The following is a 22,375-nucleotide window of genomic DNA, read 5'->3' on the forward strand; positions in this document are numbered from 1 at the left end:
AAAATAATAATCTCATGTCTAACAAAGTTAAAAGTCTGAAAATTTGAAATAAATGTGATAAAATGTGTTGTTGCTGTGCCCGCCGTACATGTGGAAACTGTAACATCTACTTTTACCAGCAGCACTTTATGAAGTTCATGCCGAGCTGAGTTCAGCTTATTATTCGCCTGCACAACAGTCCCAGTGCATCATGTGACGCCTGTGTTGCAGTGCTGCCGCCATCAACAAAGCAAAAACAGAAACAGCAGAGCTGTTCTGTCAGCACTTGGAGACCCAGCACCTTACAAAGAGATTTTATTTGGGCTTTCTTTCCTTTAATTTGTCACGTCTCAGTAACAGTCTATATTGGAGGCAGTTAACTAACCTGTGCAGCCACCTGCCACGACGTGGCCGTGTCCTCGCTCGGCTGGATGCCAAAGTTCCATCTCCTCTGCAGAACGTAGACGACAGGCTCGGCCGAGATGTTGAAGCGCGATGACCAGTGCACCTCCAGCTGGCCAGAAGACACTTCTTCAAAGGCTAGCTCCTTCCTTGGCTTCAGAGGAGCACCTGGACAGACAAAACATCCACCAAAGGTGAAACAGAGTACAACTGAAGGGACAGTGCTGTCCATCATCTGCTGTAGCTCCGCAGTGGGGCTCCTAGTCAGCACCCACCAATGCTGCAGGGATTTGCAGATTTACTCAGGGAGAATTTCCACTTCATTTGTTTGAGTAAAGGCCCAGGGGGGCAGTTTTTAGGTTATCAGGACTGATAACATTAGAGTGCGTGTGCCTGCATGGGTTCTCTCTGGATACTCCGGCTTCCTCTATGTCATCAAGTGTGACTCATTTGTGACCAGTCCAGGCTGTAGCCTCTCACCCTGCGACAGCCGGGATGAGCTCTAGCTGAACTGGATAAGTGGGAGAAATGGACGCATGAAGCTTCTTTATTATTTCCTACAGTCAAATCGTTAAACACATTTATAGTCAGGGCTGCACATAAGTGGTCCGCAGGTGCGAATGTCAAAATAAAAGACCGCACCAGATAAGAAGTTGCAGCGCGCGTTTGCGCACATATAAAAGGCAGTGTTTCTGTCCACTAGAGTGGGATTTTCACGGCACATTCTGCACCACATCTCTGTGCGTTCATCATTTGTTTGAAGCCAGCTCACCTCCTGCAGCCACTTGTCCGAGAATACGCGCTTCTTTTGTGGTTCGGACTCCTCCTGACATTTCTTCGGAGGTGGAGGAACACCTGCTTAAAGGAGCTTCTTCGACATCTTTAAGAGTTCTAAACAAACGTCTGTCCTCCTCCACAAAATCTAATGGACGCAAACGCGCGTTGCAACTTCTTATCTGGTGCGCGTCTTTTATTTTGACAGCGAATGCTCACCTGCTTATGTGCAGCCCTGGTTGTAGTGATGTGATTCTGGCTCAACATACCCTTGTAGATGTCACTGGGAGTCTGGCAGGTGTGGCCACAGCTGTTAGAGCAGCATTTCTTCTGAGCAGAGCATTCTTTGTCGTGGTCACAGCTTTCCACACAGGCAGCAGCAAAACCACTGGCTCTCTGTGGAGGTGGACAGCTGCCCTGCTTCACCATCAGCACAGAGTGCAGGAACTCACAGCTGGTCACACACTCCCAGTGCTTTCTGGGAAACACCCGCTGGATGAATCAAAGGCAAAGTAGTTAGCACAGGTTAACTACTGTTACAGCTACTTCCTGCTCTCTGCTTAGAACATGGTGTAATTCTCACACTTGACATACGACAGTGAAACAATGAATAAACTGTGAAATATGATAATGTCAGGTTTGCATCAATAAGTAGCATCTAGACAAGAAGATTAAGAAAAGCGAGACAAAAAGAACAGCACTGAATATGAATAATATTTCCAGGAACAGGCGGATTCTCCAGGTCTTTACTGGGACTGAGAGTTTAACAGACTCTCCACCTTTATTTCAAACTGTGATTGCACAAACAACCCTCGGCTGTTTTTGTACTGTACTCAGAAAGCATACAGTACGACTGACTCTATGCTGCACCATACCTCACATAACTCTCTGCAGTTGCCTTTCCCCTTCATCTCCCAGGAGTCTCTGCAGGGCTCCAGGCACTGTGGAAGTCAAAGCAATGTGAGCACGTTTAAGGTTTATGGTCAGAGATGAAGAAATACATTTGGAGGTTATGCACAGTGAAGTGTTCATGTTTTATTGCTGAACACAAGAGTGTGAGACAGTTTAATGTCTCTGTGAAACTGCAGGTAACCACAGATTACAGCCTGTCACATCTCGCTTTAGTTAAGTATAAATAATTGTAAAAATTATACAAACATGTACAGGGATGGTGTGTGTGTGTGTGTGTGTGTGTGTGTGTGTGTGTGTGTGTGTGTGTGTGTGTGTGTGTGTGTGTGTGTGTGTGTGTGTGGGCATTCAACTGATTGTACCCATAATATTAACTTCAATAAAATGAAGAATAATTGGTGCTTTTTTCATGAATGTTATTAATTCATAATGATGCTGTTGTTTCCAGGGGAAGTGGACATGAAAGTGTGGTGACATCAGACTAGCTGCACAGTGAGGACATCAGTGCCTCCTTCTGTCTCGTCCTTTTTAAATATGATCATATTTCTCTGTCATGTCTGTAAGCAAACACACAAGGTGACACAACTCTGTGTAGGTGCACACCTGTGTGAGGGGATTTATGTTACACTCGGGGGGTTTCTGGAGCATGTCAAGCGTTAACAGTGTAGTGCTCTGCACCACAAAGCCCAATCCTGCACCAGTAAGCAGAGGCAGCCCAGGGGAGCAAGTGTGCACTGGTTCTAATTTCATGCTGTAGCGAGAAGCAGTGGGGGAAAGTGAAAAGCACGACAGCCTCACGAGGGCATAGCAAGTCATCTGAAAGTTGGAGGAGTGCTCCAAATGCTCAGCAGATAAGGCACATGCTGCACAGGAAGTGACGCTTCACTAACTCACAACACTTTTGTCTGACCTGGAAAAACCGTTTGTTGCACTGTAAATTCAGACAAAACACAAAGTTATTGTACTCAAATCTTCCAAATATGGTATCTACTGCCATACTTACTCTGGCATTACGTTGACCTCCAGTAACACTGCTGGGAATCAGGATGTGTACATCGATCCACATATAAACAAACATCTAGGACTGATTTCTTCCTTTTGTGCAACATCTCTAAAATTAGAAATGTCCTGTCTCAGAGTGAAAACGAGCTCATGCATTTGTTTGCTTTCACAGAAAGAGCGAGCATGTCTGCTGTACTGTTACATCCAGAATCACATTTAAAATCTTTCTCCACAAATACTTCGGGCCCATCTTACACTCATAGTCTCTCATTGTGTCTCAGACTGTGGGCTTGCTTGTGTTTCACTGGATATTAGATGACTCTATCACTCATACCCTCCTAATCCAAGCTGTAGATCTTTAATGTCAATAATATGTTTGCAACAAGCAAGTCGTAAAAGATCTACCCATGAATGATCTTTCTCGCCATGCTGAAGCCTGGTGTCGCTCTGATTTGGTAGGACAGAGCACCCTGAGTAAAGATCCGGCTCAGCTGGCCTCAGGCTGCTTCCCAGTTCTCATGTGCACAAACTAAACTCAGTCTAACGTTGTATTAAATGGACATAAAGCTGCAAGACAAGGTTCCATTAATTGTTTCTGCATTATTTCATACAATAACATGAGTTGTGCATAATCATGAGCATCACCCTGGTCTCCCGCTCAGACAAATGGTTCGATCCACTTTGCAACACTGGGAGATGCAGTTGCTTCAAGTAATGACACCGATTCCTTTGATTCAGGTATGCAGCACAATAGACCGCTGCAGAGGAAGAAGAAATGAAACGACACAAATTGGGCTTTAAACATCTTTCTTGGTTAAGCTCATAGTCCAGGCTGCGGCTCAGGAGACACAGCGGGGTCATTTACCAACCAAACGTCAGTGGCTCGATCCTCACAGTGTAACTGTGGTTTACAGTCACACATGTTTACTTCTGTGTATTTTCTGTAAAGCTTACAGATTTGTCATCGCTGCTTACAGGGGGGACAATAAGCTTTTGGGTTAATATGAAGCCACAAACGCCCTCCGATGAAAACAAGCCACACATGCCGGGTTGTAGACGTGCTGAATGAAGCAGGTGTCGGTGCTCTTAGTGCTCCACGAGGAAGAGTTCAGCAGCACAAGCAAGATGAAGAATACGTTAAAGATTGTACACGAGTCCACAAGACAGGAGAAGCAGCATGTTGTGTGTGAGCGTCGGAGCTGCTGCAGAGCCAAGCAACAACACCGATGACAGACTCGCTTTGTGCCTGATGTTCCAACTAGTTTGGGTCATTTGCAACCTGACGGAAATATCTGTGCACAGAACAACAACGAGCGACAACAAATTCCAGCCACTCAGTCGGCGGCTTTATCTGTTTGTTCTTCCAGCATCACAGATCAACCCTTAATGATTATGTACAACTCTGAGTTTGCTGTCACAGCGTGAGAGGCAGTTACACCCTGGTCAGGTCGCCCTGCAGGGCTGACAAGGGAGAGCTGCACAATTGTGTGACATGATGTACTGTTTTAGAGCCCCGTGCTGAGGCAACCACATCTTTTAATCAACAAAAGGGTTGTGAAAGTTAAAAAAGGGCAAAACTCACAGTCAGTGATGTGCACTAAGATAAGGGAAGATACAGGGAAGAAGAAGTTGCTGCAAAGTAGAGTGTGGCCCACACTGTGCTGCTCCGCAGTGGAGTGTCTGATTGCCCTGTTCCAGGCCTGTCATCTCCCATCTCCTGTCCACGCTCTCCACAACAGGACGCTTCCACTAACGCACACTGACATTCCCACTCTCGTGTCATTCCCTTTGTAGCTCAGCATCACTGAGTTTTCTGCCCCATTTCAAGCTTAAATCATTTTTGTTTCACTACTCTGAAGATAAAGCAGCCCATGAAATGTATTTCTTACTAAAACCTGAGCCGTGCTGTTCTTATTTACCTACAACGCACAGCAGTGTGTGTGTCATTACACTATTATTATTGTAGTGCAGTAATTCTGTTTATGTGGTCATGTTGTGTGTCTTGGTTTAATGTTGGGGTTAAAGTGAGGCCAGGTGCAGGTTTGGGCTGGTTGGTGTTGGGGTGAGTTTCAGCTATGGTCCATATGTCAGCATGATGCCTTCTAAACTAATGGAGACATTATTGTGCTGTTGGGTTATTTTGGCAGTGGATGTTCCTTATTCCTCCATGACCAAACGGAGATAATGGAGCAGCATCTTCTCTGCTGACCGTGTAAAATGCCGTTCCTTTGGTTCCTGACACGGTTTGATTCTCTGCCCAGACGAACCCCACAGAGACCAAACAGGCCGTGTTTGTGTCTTGTTTCCTGTTTGACATTGTCTCTGAAAATGTTCCAGATTTTTGAACATCCACAGGCGAACTTTAACTTTTCCTAGAAAATTATTTCGCAGGTACTTGAAAATATGAGTTGAAGGAATGAAAGAAAAGGTTTTCTGGCTCTTAATCAAACATCACATCAAGGCTGTTGTGTATTGAAGGACACTAATTACTGCTGAGAGGAAGAAGGTCATTACACTGCGCTCGATGCCAGTTTGTGTATGTTTCGCTCAGGACACTGGTGTCAGCACGTGACTATGATGCTCGCTCATTGTTCCAGTGCCACAGTGCCATCTTAAGCCTTTTTTAAGAGCTGAATCGAACTAGACTGTGTGGGAGTGTCTTGTTAATCAACTCTGGCATTTGCAAATGGCTGTATGCCTGCAGGAAATAGTGACAGAAGGATTAACAAGCTCTCATTACCACCAGAGCCCATGAGGATGACATGAGGCCAAAGTGATAGGCTGTCTCACAGCAACAAGGATCAGCAAGCTTATCATCAGACCTCTCTAAGATTAAGAGCTGGGCAGGGGTATGTTGGAACTGGGACTGTCATGTTAGCCACACTCACAAGTCTGACATGAGTAATATTTTATAACACGGAGGAATATTAAATCTCTAAAGTTGTCACTACGGAGATGTTTTATCTTTTACTGTGGTTCATATTTAAAGTGCTGGAGTGAGGCCCACATCCAGCCTCGGTGTTATTACTGCTGAGGTTCGATGGCATCCGTGATGTCAGACAGCTGACAGGTGAATGTGGGCAGACATGAGTGGAGGATTTCGTACTTTAATAAAGATCTGCATCGTCATTTAAGTTTCAGACGTTCGTTGAAGTTCTTAAATCAGTCTGATATTTTAAATGTGCATGTTTGTTATAAATGTAAGTAGGTATTATATATTTAAGCTGTTAATCAGCCTATCACAGCGGCCCCCAACCTTCTTTGTGCCACGGAGCAGTTTAACGTCAGACGATGTTTTCACGGCTTTAAGGTGTCGCAGATAAATACGACAAAATTAAAGACACGACCGAGACAGAAACTGGTATTTTGTAAATATAATAATAGACGTGAATTCACTGTGTAACTGTGTAACGTTGTTAGCAGCGTCCTCCTGAAATGCACCAACAACATTGAGAGTAACATCCTCCTCTCTGCCCCTTAATGCTCTCTGGTCGCTATGGTAACTCTTAAATATTTCTTTCAAAATAAGACGCACGACTACAACACGGGAAAAGACCCAGGAAACCGAGTTAACGATGAAAACCCTGAAAATCATAAATTTCACAGCTGAAAGTGTGAAAAGCCTCAACTCCCTCTCCACATCCAGCCTCTGTGTTATTACTGCTGAGGTTAGATGGCATCCGTGATGTCAGACAGCTGACAGGTCAACTCTCGCAGCGCGGTAACGACTGTACCTGCTGATTCCAGGTCTTTCTGCAGCTCAAGTTGGCTCTGGGACAACTCTTCTGATAACTTTTTTCACTCCACTGTCTGAAATCTTGTGGGGAACAACTGTCTATAGTGACATGCCTTCCCCTGATAAATGTGCATACAGTTCAATTCAGATTAATTTACACAGCACCAAATCACAACTACAATCACCTCAAGGTGCTTTATATTGTAAGACTGAACAATAATACAGAGAAAGCCCAACGATCAGATGACCCCTGAGAGCAAGCATGTGGACACAGTGGAATCATTAGAATCAGTTTTTATGATCCATAAAGCCTGGTGGCATAAATCAATCAATGAAACTACAGGCTTATATTAAAGACATAACGCTGTGGACGACCTCCAATTTCCTTCTAAACTCAGACAAAAAAAGGTTTATATTTACGGCTAAAAATCTCAGAAAGATGGTGTCTGACCGGATTCTTGGGGCATTACCTTCATTAACATATTTCCAGGCTGGACGACTGTAATTCATTATTATCAGGAAGTCCTAAAAACTCCCTGAAAAGCCTTCAGCTGATCCAAAATGCTGCAGCAAGAGTCCTGACAGGGACTAGAAAGAGAGCAGATTTCTCCTGTTTTGGCTTCCTGTTAAATCCAGAATTCAAAATCCTGCTCCTCACATACAAGGTCTTAAATAATCAGGCCCCATCTTATCTTAATGACCTTGTAGTACCATATCACCCTATCAGAGCACTTCGCTCTCGCTCTGCAGGCCTACTTGTTGTTCCTAGAGTATTTAAAAGTAGAATGGGAGGCAGAGCCTTCAGTTTTCAGGCCCCTCTTCTGTGGAACCAGCTTCCAGTTTGGATTCAGGAGACAGACACTATCTCTACTTTCAAGATTAGGCTTCAAACTTTCCTTTTTGCTGAAGCATATAGTTAGGGCTGGACCAGGTGGAGTTGAACCATCTGTTATACAATTATAAGCTCAGACTATTGCAGTACTTTGTGTGATGAGCGGCTCTTCTTCTTCATTCATCTCTTTTCACCCCCACATGTTTATAGACCACTGCATCGTGTCATGTTTGTCTTCTCTGTTCCTTGTTGTGTCCTGTTACATTAAAATTAAAAAAATATTTATGCCCAAAATGGTGACTTTAAGTAAATTCATTACATGTAAATTTTCCATGTATAAATGTTACATTTAATGGAATCTGATATACAGTCAGTTCATACAAAGGATGTTTTCATTAATGTTTAATTATTTAGATAAATAACCATTTTATTTTGTATAAGTTACATTATCACATTATTACATTATCTTATCAAAATGATTGCTTGATGTTGCGTGTTAGAGTATCTCACATTGATAAGCTCTGATTTGGGTTTATTTTGCAGCAATGGGACATGGGCACCTTGCACAGGACGATGATCTCAGCAGCAAATCTACAGCACAAAGGCTGAAAAAGAAAAGACTCAAAGTGCTGCAGTGGCCCATCACAGAGCAGAACTCCGCCTGGCTGAAAGGACAGAGAAAAGCCCACAAACGTCAATGAACTGACGTAACACTAAAAAGCGGCTGGCCAACATTCCCCACATGAGTGTCAGATACTAATAAGTCATATAGAAAAGGATTGTTTCTAATTATTGCTGCTAAAGATGGTTGTTCACGCTGCTGAATCATGGATAAGCTACTTTGTTTTTCACATGAGTGGATTTAAAAACACCAGGACTACCTGAGCATCATTTCACAAACAATGTTCAGATTATCAAAAAGATAGCCATCCATCTTTTACTGTCTGCCTCTTTCATGACTCCTGATGTATTAACAGGGAAACTGCTTTGACATATAGGATGTCACAGAATAAAGAGCCACAACTGGTGATGAATGGCAGACTTAAGAAATGGGTAATAACCACTATAATCCACCAGCACGTCCCAGTACATACAGATGTACACCTGTGCACAGAGCATGCTGTCAGGTTGCATGTGGCCTGATTTATTGCTGCAAAAGCAAGGAGCATAAAACTACACACACATGAGGAGAGCGAGAAAGAGTGATTTATTACTCTGAAAGGCTCCAGCAGTCCCACATGACTTCCTATTTTTACACTCACAGCTAACTGAAACTCTTCGGTTCTTGTCCGTGATGTAAACGTGTATATGAGAACAGTGTGTGCCAATAATTCTATCATTTACGTTTTAATCTGCATCTTTTCATTCATGCTGCAAAACAAGGGGGAATTTACATGATATACATTTATAGATTTTTTTCCAGGCAATTCCAGGATTTTTAAAAATGTACTAAGGGAGAGCAAGTCAGAGGGGCCCGTGGGAAATAAGAAAATCTATTGGAAATAAATACAGAGTTGAGAAACGAGGGAAGTTGTTTTGGATTCAAAACTGCATGTTAATGGAAATACTTGCATCCTTACAAAGGTACAAAAATACTTCAATAAAGTGCTTCAGATTGAATGAGGAGCACATTCATGTTACATGCATTCATGCATTCATGAGCGCATCACTTTATAAACTTCTGTCTTATACTGTATGAAAATAGCACAATGTAAAACACTTTAGACTACAAGCCACATTTAAATCATTTAGTGCACTTCATCCATCGTGCATCCACACTTACAACAATTAACTTAAACTGCATGTAGTGGGGAAACCCACACAGGGAGGAAGAACATGTAGTGTGGCCCAGTTAACCAGGAGATTTATCCAGGAGGTGAGAGTGTTGTTATTTTCTATGGACAATCAGAACACTTCATGCAAATGAGGTTCAGGAACAACCCACTGTCTCAGGTTTGTGTGACGAATGGAAAATCAGAAGGACGTACTTTTAAAAATGTCTCCTACCTTTGCACACTGTTTATGATTATGACACCAGCCCAAGGATCCGTTATTCTGAAGACGAGACTAAAAGGAGGAAGACAAGGACACAAGCATAAACAAACGGGTCTGTCTGAGTTAAGCACCAATGAATCCAGTTTAAAGCTGAGTGATGTCACTTTCAGAGGAACGTGAGAAACCAACAGGTGTCTAACTTTGCAGACTGTTAAAGTATTGAATAGGAACATCTAGTGCCAACCCTGTTCATTTAAATAAAGCATGCAGACCTCATAGCTCAGATACTTTATGCACGACGATCTTTTCCAGCAATATTCAAACTTCCAAACATGTTGCTGTTGTCGGAGCAGCTCCTGTCTTTGGGATCAGACAGCAAAGACTGGTTGCAGGCCTGTTACTCTGATGTTTTTATACAATACAACCTCCAAAAAAACCTTATGACCTGGTTTTAAAACACAAACATCCAAAGTGCTCAGTTGGAGACAAGACAGGATGCCACTGACCAGTAAGTAGTGGTGGCTAGATCCATTTTTGAATGAACGCTGAGAGTCTCCTGCTCTTCTGGAGTTAAACCTGCTGACTTGGCTGGTGAATAAAATGACAGTAACAAGAAATGTTTGTTTCTTTTTAATCTATGAGCAGCTGGGGGATTGTTCACTGTTCTCCTTTTTTCTTCTTTTTTTCCATTTCAAAGCCGTTGAAAATGTTGGCAGCAAACAGTGAGATTGAAATATCGAACAGTGATTGTCTTACAGCGCTGTTTGCTCTGTCTGTAGATAAATGGAATATGAACGATCGAGAGCAGAGACAAACTGTCTTGTTTGGTTTTATTGAAGCCAAGGTCATTATGTCAATCAACAGTTTTACTTATTTTGTTATTGGCTGTTTAAAACTGAGCTCGCATCAATTTCCTGAAAAAGACTCCTTCTACAGAATCACAGGAATCAGATAATGAAAAAGTATTCATTGACTTTTTCCATGCAATCTTTGCCCATTCTTCTTTGCAAAATAGCTCCAGTTTAGTCATCTGTGAATCCCAATTTTCAAGCCTCGCCACAGAACAACAGGATCTAGGTGTGGACTTTAATTCTAGCACTGTCCACACCACTGCAGTGTAGCTCTGGCCGTTACCAGTTTAAGCTGGCCAGTGAGCCTCACATGTGGGTGGCTGTAGCTCAGGCAGTAGTGCAGGTCATCTACTTATTGGAAGGTTGGTGGTTCGATTCCTGGCTTCCCCTAGTCTGCATGCCAAATATCCATGAGCAAGATACTGACCCCAAATTGTTCTCTGATGTGTGTGAATGTTAGTTAGAAAATGTGCTTGTGTCAATGGGTGAATGCACAAGTTGTGTAGTGCTCAGAAGAGCAGAGAAGCGTTATATAAGAACCAGTCTGTTTGCAGTGCAGTGGGGAACTACTGCATCAGGTCGATAACTGGAAACATCACCAGCGTTAACAAATGAATCATTTCTAAATTTTGTGAAAGTAGAAATAATAATAAATCATAACAGAGGTGCTGGATTAGACAGTGGTGAAACATAAAACGTATACTATGGCCCTACAGGACAAGTCGTGCTTCTAATTGTGACTTTCACAGGAGCTTTGTGAGGAATGGAGCCCAAGAATAATTAGTGTGAAAAACCTGAGGATGGACGTTAACTATAGTCTAAATCTAAAACAGGGTACAAAGAATAGCCCTAAAATAAAGTGACACGCAGATTCACAAAGTCAATGTGAGCATGTTTCACACTTCAATAGTTAATGAATTGACGTGAGTGCTGTGGGAATACTGGCTACTGCAAAACTAGGAATGGCAAATGATGTATCAGTGATACATGTCTGAGGGGCAGCTTTGGAGAGCTGGAACTGAAGCAGGGACACAGTACAGTAGTCTGCTTCTTGGCATGTTTGACGAGCACCACAGCACACATTACAGGCTGGACCGTCATTCTGTGCAGTTTCATTGGACTAAGTGAGGCACACTCGAAAGCCTGAACCAAAGAGTCACACTGCAAGTGTGTGCACGTGTCAGTGTGTGTGTGCACGTGTCAGTGTGTGTGTGCACGTGTCAGTGTGCGTGTGCACGTGTCAGTGTGTGTGTGTGTGTGTGTGAGAGAGAGAGAGAGAGAATGGCAGAGGAAGAATCCGTTTGAATCCCTATAATGAGCCGTATGGTCTATTCTGGCCTTTCAGTTGAACAGTGAACATCAAGCATGACTGAACTTATTTTTATCATGTTGTCAACTCCATGATGTCACTGTTTTAGATCGTTTCAGACTCTTAGAATTTTATGATATTTAGATATCATTTCTAAAGTAAAGTTTTTTTTGTTTTTCTTGTTGAGTCAGTGTCTCTGGAGTATACTCACCATCATCCTGAGACCTTGTTTTGTAGTGTAAACGTGACTTTCCATTACCTTGTGCACTGGTTTCCCTCAGCTTTCCCTAAAGTGCCCATATCTGACTGCATATGTTTCATTTTATAGCAGTATATATAATAAGAAATATATTTACTTATATTAAAAGTTATTTTATTAACGTAATGTAACTTTACATAAACATTATTGCACAGATCTATTGTTTGAAACTCTTTTTCAGAACTCATGTAAGGGTCATGGATATTTTCTTTCAAACCAATAAAAAAAGCATTTGCTGATTAAAAAAAGTTAAATAAGTGAAATTTAAGGACTGGTTATGTATAAACAGCCGTTGTCAAAGGTGTCCTGACCTGCAGAATCGAGAGCGCCGCTACACTGTGCAAGCTGAGGCATCGCGACGCACACCTGGCCCTGGAAACGCTCTCCGACCAGGACTCATCAGCATCGGCGCGCTGCCTCCTGGCACAGACACCTGAGCTGCAGAGGAAAATAATCCACAGGCTGGTCCTGACAGCGCTGTTTGTGGTCAGCATCTCCGTTCCGAGGTGGGATGCTGAAACAAAAGATGCGGAGTAATGTGATGGAAGCCCAGCTTTACTAGCTATTATATAGCCAAGGGTGGAGCTATGAGATCTAGGCGTACACAGCTCGGGTCATGAGGCTGAGGGATGCTCATGAGCCGGTGTTTTCATTCCAGTCGGTCAATGTGCGCACAGCCAGGAGTATTGGGTCAACAATTCAATACTTTATTGTCCCACAAGGGGGGATTAGTTTAGCAGCAAGGGCAACATTAAGAACAAACAAAACAATGATAAAAAGCCACAAGACAGTTATTTACTTGTCATTAGATGTAGCCAGAATAATATGATGCTCACAAAAACGCACGGAGACGAACAATGACGAATAAATGAGCAGTGGCGTCATAATTGATCGTGACTAGTTCAATGGCTGATTTGCAGTAAGGTACAGTAGTCAGGCAAATTGAAGGCTAGCTATGAATGTATTAATGAATGACCACATTCTTCACACTCTTTATTACCGGTTCCTATTTTACCCTCTCACGGCTGCAGCCTTCCAGCTCCCAGCCGAACACACACCACCAACACCAACAGTCACGGCCCACTTCAGTCCTTTAAAGAGGCTTGTTGAGCCGATGCAGCTCCGGTGCGTCCGCCCCCGCGCTCCCGCAGCCGCGCCACCGACCCACGCCCTGCCACAGAACCAAAATACAAACTTAAATTTGCTTTCATGAGCACTGGTCGTGATAAATGTCAAGCTCGAACATCTAATTACACCATCGTGGTTTGTGTGTCTGATACCAGCTTCATTGATGTTCGTTGTTTCTGTATTTTATTGATCTGCTTCTGAATCACGGGCTGCACTCCTGTGAAGACTTCCTGTTTTATGAGCCAGGGGGATTTTACGTCTATTTTCAGACTTTCGTGGAGCTGAACTTAAAAGGTTTTGCATGTGTGGCGCTGTTAATTCAGGTTTGGATGTGCACATTTGTAAAATAGTTTTACATGCAGTCAGATTGCTTTGTATTTTTGTGTGGACTGGAGTATGCATTTGTGAGCCCTTTAAAGTTACGCACAAATCACTGTACACGATTGTAAATCTTACTTTATGCTCGTGGATCATATCATAAGCAATTGTGACCTTTTTTGAGGCAAATTTCTGTCCATATATAAACAATGACCAGCTAACCTAACCCCATTAACGTCTGTGGGAGGAAGCCAGGGTACTCGGGGAGAACCCCACGCAGAAACGGCCCAGGCTGGATTTGAACTCAGGGCCCTCTTGCTTTGCTGACCACCACACCATCCTATTTTGAATTTTTTTTCATGTAAATCGGGCCTTTATTTCACAGAATTTTAGTCAATGAAATATTTTACTGTTACTCTAGCTTGTGTTTCCTTGGTGTGTTTTCTGAGTGAATGAAAAAGGAGTCTACCTACTCTGTGCTTGTATGTGCTGCTTGATGCCAGCACAGGTTGCTACTCCATTAGTAGAAAGGAAACATTTATGTTCCTGAATCAGTGATTTTACACACTGGAGACGTTTTTTCCGAGGATGAGAGCTTTTTCCTCAACATGACCAGGGCATAGCAGGGAATGTATTTGTCAGGGAATTCTAGCTGGTATGTTTAGTGGTAGCTGCAAACACCATTTTTATAGACTCCTCTATTAAAGTAACCACAAGCATATCTCTCATAAGTAAGCGGTTCACTGCTGGTTTCCTTGCCCAAGGAAAGGAGAAAAATGACGTTTTGGAAATTCTGAAGAGATCCTCCTTGGATTGTCAGTTCCCTCATGCCTGGCGTAAGGGCCCCCCTTGCACTGCTAGAGCATCCTGCAGTGTTAATAGGCGCTTTTTTCTCCGCTGCACTAGATTTCCAAACAGTCACTCATGCCTCCCCGCTCCCTCTCAGGTTTTATAGTACTGTCTTTGACCTAATGAGCCTTTACAGCTGAGATTTTTTACCTCTCAGAGGTTCAAAACGAGAGGCAGAGCAGGTTCATTACGCCTCTACATATACATTCAAACACAAGGCGATGAAATGCTCCGAGTGTTTTAACTAACAGTGGCTCCTCAGTGTACTCACTGGAGAAAATGACATGAAGCCTACAAGCAATCCTCTGAATTGTTTTCCGATTTGTTTTGCATCTGCCAGGGATAGTCCTAAAATAGGCTGTTAATGAAGTGAGTGTCTCCAAAGAAGTGGTGAGCTGCTGCTGCTGTGGTGGCCCACCCACTACAGGATGGAGAAAATCCCTCTGAGCCCCCCGGTGAGGGGTTTGGCTTACTCACAAATAAAAACAACATACTATGACAGCGTAGACTCACTATGTGTGTGTTGTGTCTGCCAGTGTTCTGGGGCTTTTTTCCCTCTTTTCCCAAAATGTCCTCTACACTTCGACTGGGAAGAACAACAGCATGAAAGCAGACTTTTGATAGAGCCTGTGATCCAGTGCATATGGACAGAGCCTTATCAGTTCTATTTCCCCACACGAAAGCCATTATTTTGGCCTTAATGCTGGTGGAGTCTTGGAGAACAAAAAGAACTACGTGCTTTGACCTTTACTCACAAAGTTCATCATTCATGGGAGATTTAGAAGTAATGCAATACTGAGTCTTCATCAAATTATTACAATTTCATTGTGAAACATTGCAAACATTCCCAGACAATAACGAGAGGTTTTGGATGCGTTTTAGCACGTCCTTACCTGCGATCATTCGAAGCACCGTGAAACTGGGGATTCCAATCAGAGGTTAATGTTGAATTGGGCCGGTGGGTGAACGAGGAGGTTTGTCTTTAAATAACTTCCAAATTGATTTGTTTCTGTTTGTTTCTTTGTGAACAATCTGTGCTGCTGCTGCTCCGCGACTCATTCTTCTTTGGGAATATAACAAACTGCATTCTACAGTATACCAGCAAATGCTACATGAGCTGTCGTGCTATGATTGATGCTTTCCACCTGCTAGAATAACAGCAACAGCTCCCACCTGCCTATTCACAACGTGTCTGCCTGCTCTCCACCTGCTGATGGTCTGCAACTCTCCTGCCTACTCAGTTCCTCCTTCTTGCTCTCCTCGCTCACCATAACAAGTAAGACAGAGTCAGACACTTACACAACTCACCACTACAACACTTACCTGTTGGATCTCGCTAAGTGCTGCTCTCTTCTGTGGCAGAGCTCCTGTGATCCAATTCTCATTGAGGCTCTCCTTTACTCCCAGTTCCCTGCTTGATAACCGTTTCTCCTTCTCTGATGAACCCTACTGCAAACTCAGGCCTGAGTCTGCTCTCTGAGTCCTGCCTGATTCAATCCCTGGCTGTATTACTACATAACAGTAACAACTAAATATAAGCATACGTGCATATGTGTTGCTAGTAGGACTCAAACATGTCATAACTCACTGGATGTCCACTTTTGTGATGTTGAACGAGTTTTCACTTCAGCTCACCTCTGAACAAATTGCAGTAACTCTCTTGCATCCTGCCTCTCATTAAACACAACTAACATCCCTTGATGGTTCTTGATCTTGCATCCAACTATCTTTTCTATGGAGGTCCCTGATTCTTAATCTATAACCAAGTGGGAATAGTAAGTGGAGCTGTGTTAATGTTGGTCCCATTAGTCCCAATCCCCATCTTCTGCTCAGTAAATGTATCTTCTGACAGGCACAGCTACGCATTTTTGGAGTTTGATTGCAGCCTCTGATCTCCAGCACTAATAGTAGCCTCCTTCTGTTGATATTAGAGCAGAAATGGTTCAGTTCAATTCAATTTTATTCATATAGCGCCAAATCACAACAACAATTACCTCAAGGTGCTTTATACTGTAATGTAAAAATAGTAGAATAATGCAAAGAAATCAGAACAACCCGTAAAAATCTGATGACACTCTCTGAAAGAGCACTTTGGCGACAGTAGGAAGGAAAAACTCCCTTTCAACAGGAAGAAACCTCCGGCAGAACAAAGGTCAGGGAGGGGCGGGGCCATCTGCTGCGACCGGTTGGGGTGAGAGAAGGAAGACAGGACGTGCATCATAGAAATCTGCAAGCAGTCTACCTAACAAGCCTAATCTTGGGGCAGAGTACAAAAAGCTCAGTTTTATCTGAAGTTACAGGAAGGGATTTATATTTTCCTCGGCCCTTATGTCTGTCTAATACATCCCTGCAGTTTAACTAATTGGTGTGTGTCATCTGGAGGCATGGATACATAAAGCTGGGTATCCTTTGCATAGCAATGAAAATGTATGATATGTTTTCTAATAATACTACCAGCACGTGTAATATAAAAAATGATATTGGTCCTGGCACAGACCTCTGTGGAACTCCATAATTACCTTTAGTGTGTGAATATAATTCACTATTTACATGAACAAACTGGAAACTGTTGATTCTGACTGATATGACTCAAACCACTGCAGCACATTAATCTCTATGACAATAGGTGTTCACTCGTACTCTACCAAAAGCCCCTCCAGGGACAAATAATGATCAAGACTCCAGACTCAGATCAGCAAATTCCTCCACAGGTTAATGAACAGACTCCTTACTGCTTCACATTAAGGGGATTGTGGGTTTGAACCTGCTGACCGACTGGGGCCTTTCAGTCTGGAGTTTGCATGTTCTGTGTGTGTGCCTCCAAAGACATATTGGGGTAATAGGTGACTCTAAATTGGCCATGGTGTTGTTGGTAAATGGACTGGTTCTTAAATGGTGGTTTTCTACCCTGTCTGAGCACTCAAAGCGCTTTATACAACGTGCCTCATTCACCAGCACCCATTCATACAAGCACTGTGCCTTCCAAGGCTTTGGAACAGCTTACCACTCACTCTTCACACTAACAGCTTGAACCTCATCAGTTTGGACAAATGATGTTATTTTTGCTTAACTAAAAAGATTGCACACTTCCTCCACCACTCACATTTTGGGGGGAAAAACTGCAGCCGAACAACAAAGCAAAGCAAAAAAGTACTTAAGCTGAAGAAGTTTGGAAAGCTTACATTCCAATAACCCAAAGCTGTTTCCTCATGTGGAACCATCGCAACGTACTCTTGTAATTGTTCAGTATATAAACTTCCATCATGACTGTTGCTAGAGAGAACAACATTCCCTGCCCATTACACACTCAGGAAACTTGTAGACCTCCTTTATGAGGTGTACCCCCATTGAGTGGGGTTTCCCTTCAGTAACAAGTGCCTGAAGCAGTGTGGAGCTCTCCTCACAGCTGCAAGGAGCCTGAAGGACCCCACACTGGAAAATGAGATTCCACCAGGACACATACAGAGAGGAAGACACACACACTGTTGTAAATCTAAAACAGACTTACAGTATGGTATTTTTTTATTCTATTTATTTATTCGTTTCTGCATTTGGGAAAACCTTGAAAAAAAAGCAGATACCCTCTGGTACGATATGATATGAGTGTTGGTGATGGTGAAGATTTACTGTCAACTAAAGAACCTCATTTTTAATGGCTGACATTTTGGAACATAGTGACAGGATGTTTAGGTTGTAAACAAAGCAACCAATTCATTGAACTTATCTAAATGGATTTAGATTAAACACTGAAAAAACAACTGAGATGACACTAATAATTTATAATCACTCATTTTTTGTTTTTCCTCCAAACAACTTCTCTGACTGTATCACTTTGTGGTTTTTCCAGCAAGTGAGTCCACAGTGGGCAGGTGTAGGTGAGATGTGGGGCTGTGTGGGCTGGGCAAACCCACATTAATCCCATGGATGTCCCAAGTGGGTGTGCCCACACACGGCAGTTTTGCCTTTTCTGGTCGTTATTTGGGATTTCTGATAAGAGCTGGCTTGTCCACAGAAGATCCCTGTGTGGTCCATGTAAGCTGCATTTGAAATGTGTTGTTTTTTTCTCATAGACACTGTCAACAGAACCCAAGCCGACCTGAAATGGTAGCTTCAGTGAACACATGGTTGAACAATGCTTGAGGCCAGTATTGGGGAAGCAGCAAAATACCTTTGCAAAATGTGACTTTTTATTTCATGTTCAAGAAAACCTTATGGGATTACCAGAATTTCTCCCCATCTTATGATTTGTAACAGGAAACAGCTGTTAGTAAAGAGTGTTCAATGGTCACTTTTTCAAGCCTGCTCTATAACGTTATTACTCCTTCTTGTTGAATAAACACATGACCAGTACGTTATTTCTTAAGTCTGATAGTGTTTGTCTACAATGGGGGGGCTTCAAAGCTGCTTGGAGATGAAGAGTGGCTACCACATTACAATCAGACATCAGACCAAGTGGGAAACAAATTGTTAGAGTTGTAGAGTTCGCAAGAAATAGCAAATTGAGAGAATCCTGAACATATCAGCTGCTACTGGAGTGAAAGGAAGTGAAGGTCAGTGATTAGTTGATGCCAACCAGGTATCTGAATGCAAACAGTATCAGTTCCTCCAAGAATCCATGTGCACAAGATATATGGATGAGAGGGCGTGAGAGAGAAAGCAGAAGGCTCCGACCGAAGCCACGAGTAGACGGTAAAAACAAGGTAAAACAGCACACAATCCATCCTGCTGGTCCTTATTAACCCTGAGGCGTCTGCAGCCCAAATGGCTTATTATTCTGCACTTCCTCCAGTTCTACCTCAGAGGCAGATAGACTAGGGCCTGCATACAAACTTAGATTCATTTCAATGTTATTTATATGCTGCAGTATCAAATCACAACAACAGTCACCTACTGGAGCTGTATATTGTAAAAGGCACCCTACAACAATACAGAAAGAACCTCAATCATAAGCACTTGGTAACAGTGGGCAGGAAAAACAGAATGAAACCTCCAGCAGAATCACGCACACATCTGCCATGATGGGTGTGGGTGAGGGGAGGGAGACAGGCCAAAAGACACACTGTGGAAGAGATCCAGAGATTAATAATAACTAATGATTAGATGCAGAGTGGTGTATAAACACAGAGAGAACAAGTGAGCGAGGAAGATGCTCAGTGCATCATGGGAAGCCCCCTGGCAGCCTAGGCCAATAGACTATGTGCACGTTAGCATATGCTACTTCCGGTGCGGAAACTCCTGTGGGGAGCTTTGTTTCCAGTGTCCTAGTCACGCCTGGTTTACGGTCCAAAACAAGTTTAGCAAATGATTGAATCAAGCGGCGATTTACATTTCTATAGATGTCTCGGGCATTTACCCAATATATCTGTAAATGATGTTCATCGACTTGTCGATATTTTTCCCCTGCACCTCAGAGCAAAAGAGAAAAGGGATTCAAATGTTTCTCAGTATCTGTAAACAGCGGTCCCTCGTTTATCGCGGGTGTTATGTTCTAAAAATAACCAGCGAGAGGTGAAATCAAGGAGCCAATTTTATTTTTTGACGGTGCAAAGCGTTTGGTGGACATCGTGGACATACAGCACTGCACTTCAGTTACACTGCTAGCATCGATGCAGCGATTCTGTACTGTACAGGAGAGACGGAGGAGATCGTCTGCAGCGATCAGGACGCAGGACACAATGTGATGTAAAAAAATAAGCATGCTTGCACTAAAAAATCTGCGAAACAGCGAGGTGAAAGGTGAACCGCGTTATAGCGAGGGACCGCTGTAATTTTGAAGGTAAGTCACAACATACCCTTTCTTTCCGTTTTCGAGTTTTGGACATGATTTTGGAGGATATCTTCGCAGTAGCGATTGACCGCAAAGTAAAGCTACCGGAAATGTACAACCCCACATCCCGTCTCAAACCAGGAAGTTAGCATTTTCTCGTGCACAGGGTCAATTAACCCTTTAAGACCTACCATAGAACCAAGTCCACCACAGCTTTTCTTTATATTTTTAGATGCTGTAGTGCCAATTTGGGAGTATTTCAAGTTTCTATACATCAATACAATCGTTATATCCCCAATTTTAATAATATGCATGCATTAAGTCCATAGTAACTACATAAATTGCAAAAAAAAGTGCAATAAATTGCAAAAAAATTGAAAATCATCTTTGTTTTTTTTACACATATTTCTAGTTAGAGAAATTTCAGAGGTAAAAAAGTTGCACAAAATAATTTCCAACCACATAAATTTATTTTGAGTGTCTTCATAGTTTTATTTTTGAGATACACCAATTTTTATATACTGCAGGAAAAACAAAAGTAAATATTATAATGCATATTTGCAAAAAACCCCCAAAAAACAGCATGTGCATCTAAATAAGCTATATATCTTTGTAATTGCCCTATAGGAAAAAAAACGTCCAGTTTTGGTCAGGTAATGGCGGACATCAGATAGATTGTGCTGACGTTTAGTAGGAAGTGTTATGAACAGCTCATCAGATCAGAAAGCGTTTTTCTGGAATATAATATGTTTGTTGCTGCAGATGCTTTTTACACAGGGTTAAAGTGCAACTAAGGGAGGGTTCAGGGTCACCACTGCGATCCCTATAATCTTTATCAAAAAGAAAAGTTTTAAGCCTTGCTTTGTCCACTAACCTTTTGGCCTCGTCCTAAAAGAGAGCTGCTCTCTCTCCCGTTCCAGATTACCACACCTGATTGCTACAGCTGAGCAGCATCAAGATCGTCTGTGGAACCGCATATAGAGCTCCAGCAACAAATACTTTGCTCTTTCTTTTGGCGCTTGGAAGTGTGTGCCTGCCTGCTATCGCTGTTTTGCTTTGGTTACTGGAAGCCAAAGGTGGGAAATATGTGAGACCTAGTTTGTGTTGCTATGTAGTCATGGTATTTTGAAGTTGTAGGGGTTCGCTGCCATTTCTTTTTTATGTAAACCGTTTCTTTAGACCCTACAATAATACATGCAGAGAGAAACCCAACAATCATACGACCCCTCAAGAGCTTGGCGACATTGGGAAGGAAAACCTCCCTTTTAACAGGAAGAAAGTGGCTGTTTATAAAGACATATCTGTGGGATATTATGAATTATTTTTTTCTCTAATGGTAAAAATTCTATTACTAGTTGAGTTTAAAGGAATACTTAGTTCAACACAAGTCTGACTCTTTTTTGGACTGATCTGACGGATCCAACGTATAGTGACTGTCATGGTTCTGAGTTTGTTTTGTATGTTGCTGATGACATTTTCCACTAGTTAATCTTGAGTTTATTCTTTCCATGTTCCTGAGTTCCCTTTGTTTCTTGTCCTTTAGGTTGCACTTGTGTTGCCTGTGTCTCTTATGTCTCTTTCCTTCCGTGTCTTCCTCTTTCTCTCTCCCTCCATGTTCCTCTATGTTTCTCTGTGTTCCTCACCCTCTCGCTCCATGCCTTAGTCATGTCTGTGTCTCCCTTACTGGTACCCATGTTCTCCTCCCTGTGGTTCATCCTTTGTCTCCTCAGTCTGTCATACACTGTCTTTCCTCTGTTCAGTTGTCAAGCGTACATGTCCTTGTCTGGGTTTCAGCCACTTCCTGTTTTATTTTGACAGTCCCTTGTCTCATGTGTATTGTGTTCACCAGCTCGATAGCAGACCGGGAGGTCAAGGAGCCCGGCGAGAACAGCAGACTCCCGCACATCGTTTTCAAACCCCCCACGGTCTTTCACTACTCAGGTTAAACATGATGTATAAGCCACTTAGATAACTTCGAAATGTTAATGTTTGGTTAGTTTCAGTGTTTATTTGTTCTGAGTAAATCGGTTTGGCTGAGATTAGCTGACTCTGGATTAAATCTAACATTAAAAATATTTTAATTCAGGAAACATTTTCACCGGGAACAAAAACAGCATCTTAGTACATGGAGATTCTGAAGGCTGCTTCAAAAATGATCAGATTCTTTTAAATATTTTTTTCAGTTCTCTTCCAAACCCCAGCAGCTGTCTGTCATTTTTGAGTGTCCACCAGGGGCGGAGCGTGGGGGTGGCTTACTGGGCTTAA

At 42.6% G+C, this 22,375-nt stretch overlaps 1 protein-coding gene across 1 annotated transcript in view; it reads right to left on the reverse strand.

The window, feature by feature from the left end:
• LOC308394477 (anosmin-1-like) overlaps positions 1–21,766 on the reverse strand; it is a gene marked incomplete at its 5' end in the record, with an annotated part of 32,877 nt that extends 11,111 nt beyond the window's left edge. Inside the window, 6 exons of the mRNA XM_080878834.1 lie at positions 365–549; positions 1,425–1,647; positions 2,031–2,096; positions 9,642–9,701; positions 12,360–12,562; positions 21,754–21,766. Coding sequence (XP_080734960.1) covers positions 365–549; positions 1,425–1,647; positions 2,031–2,096; positions 9,642–9,701; positions 12,360–12,562; positions 21,754–21,766 — 750 coding nt within the window. The remainder of the gene's footprint in view (positions 1–364; positions 550–1,424; positions 1,648–2,030; positions 2,097–9,641; positions 9,702–12,359; positions 12,563–21,753) is intronic.
• Positions 21,767–22,375: the final 609 nt, after the last annotated feature.

This window comes from Rhamphochromis sp. 'chilingali' (assembly GCF_963969265.1).
Source record: "Rhamphochromis sp. 'chilingali' genome assembly, chromosome: 3".
NCBI lineage: Eukaryota > Metazoa > Chordata > Actinopteri > Cichliformes > Cichlidae > Rhamphochromis > Rhamphochromis sp. 'chilingali'.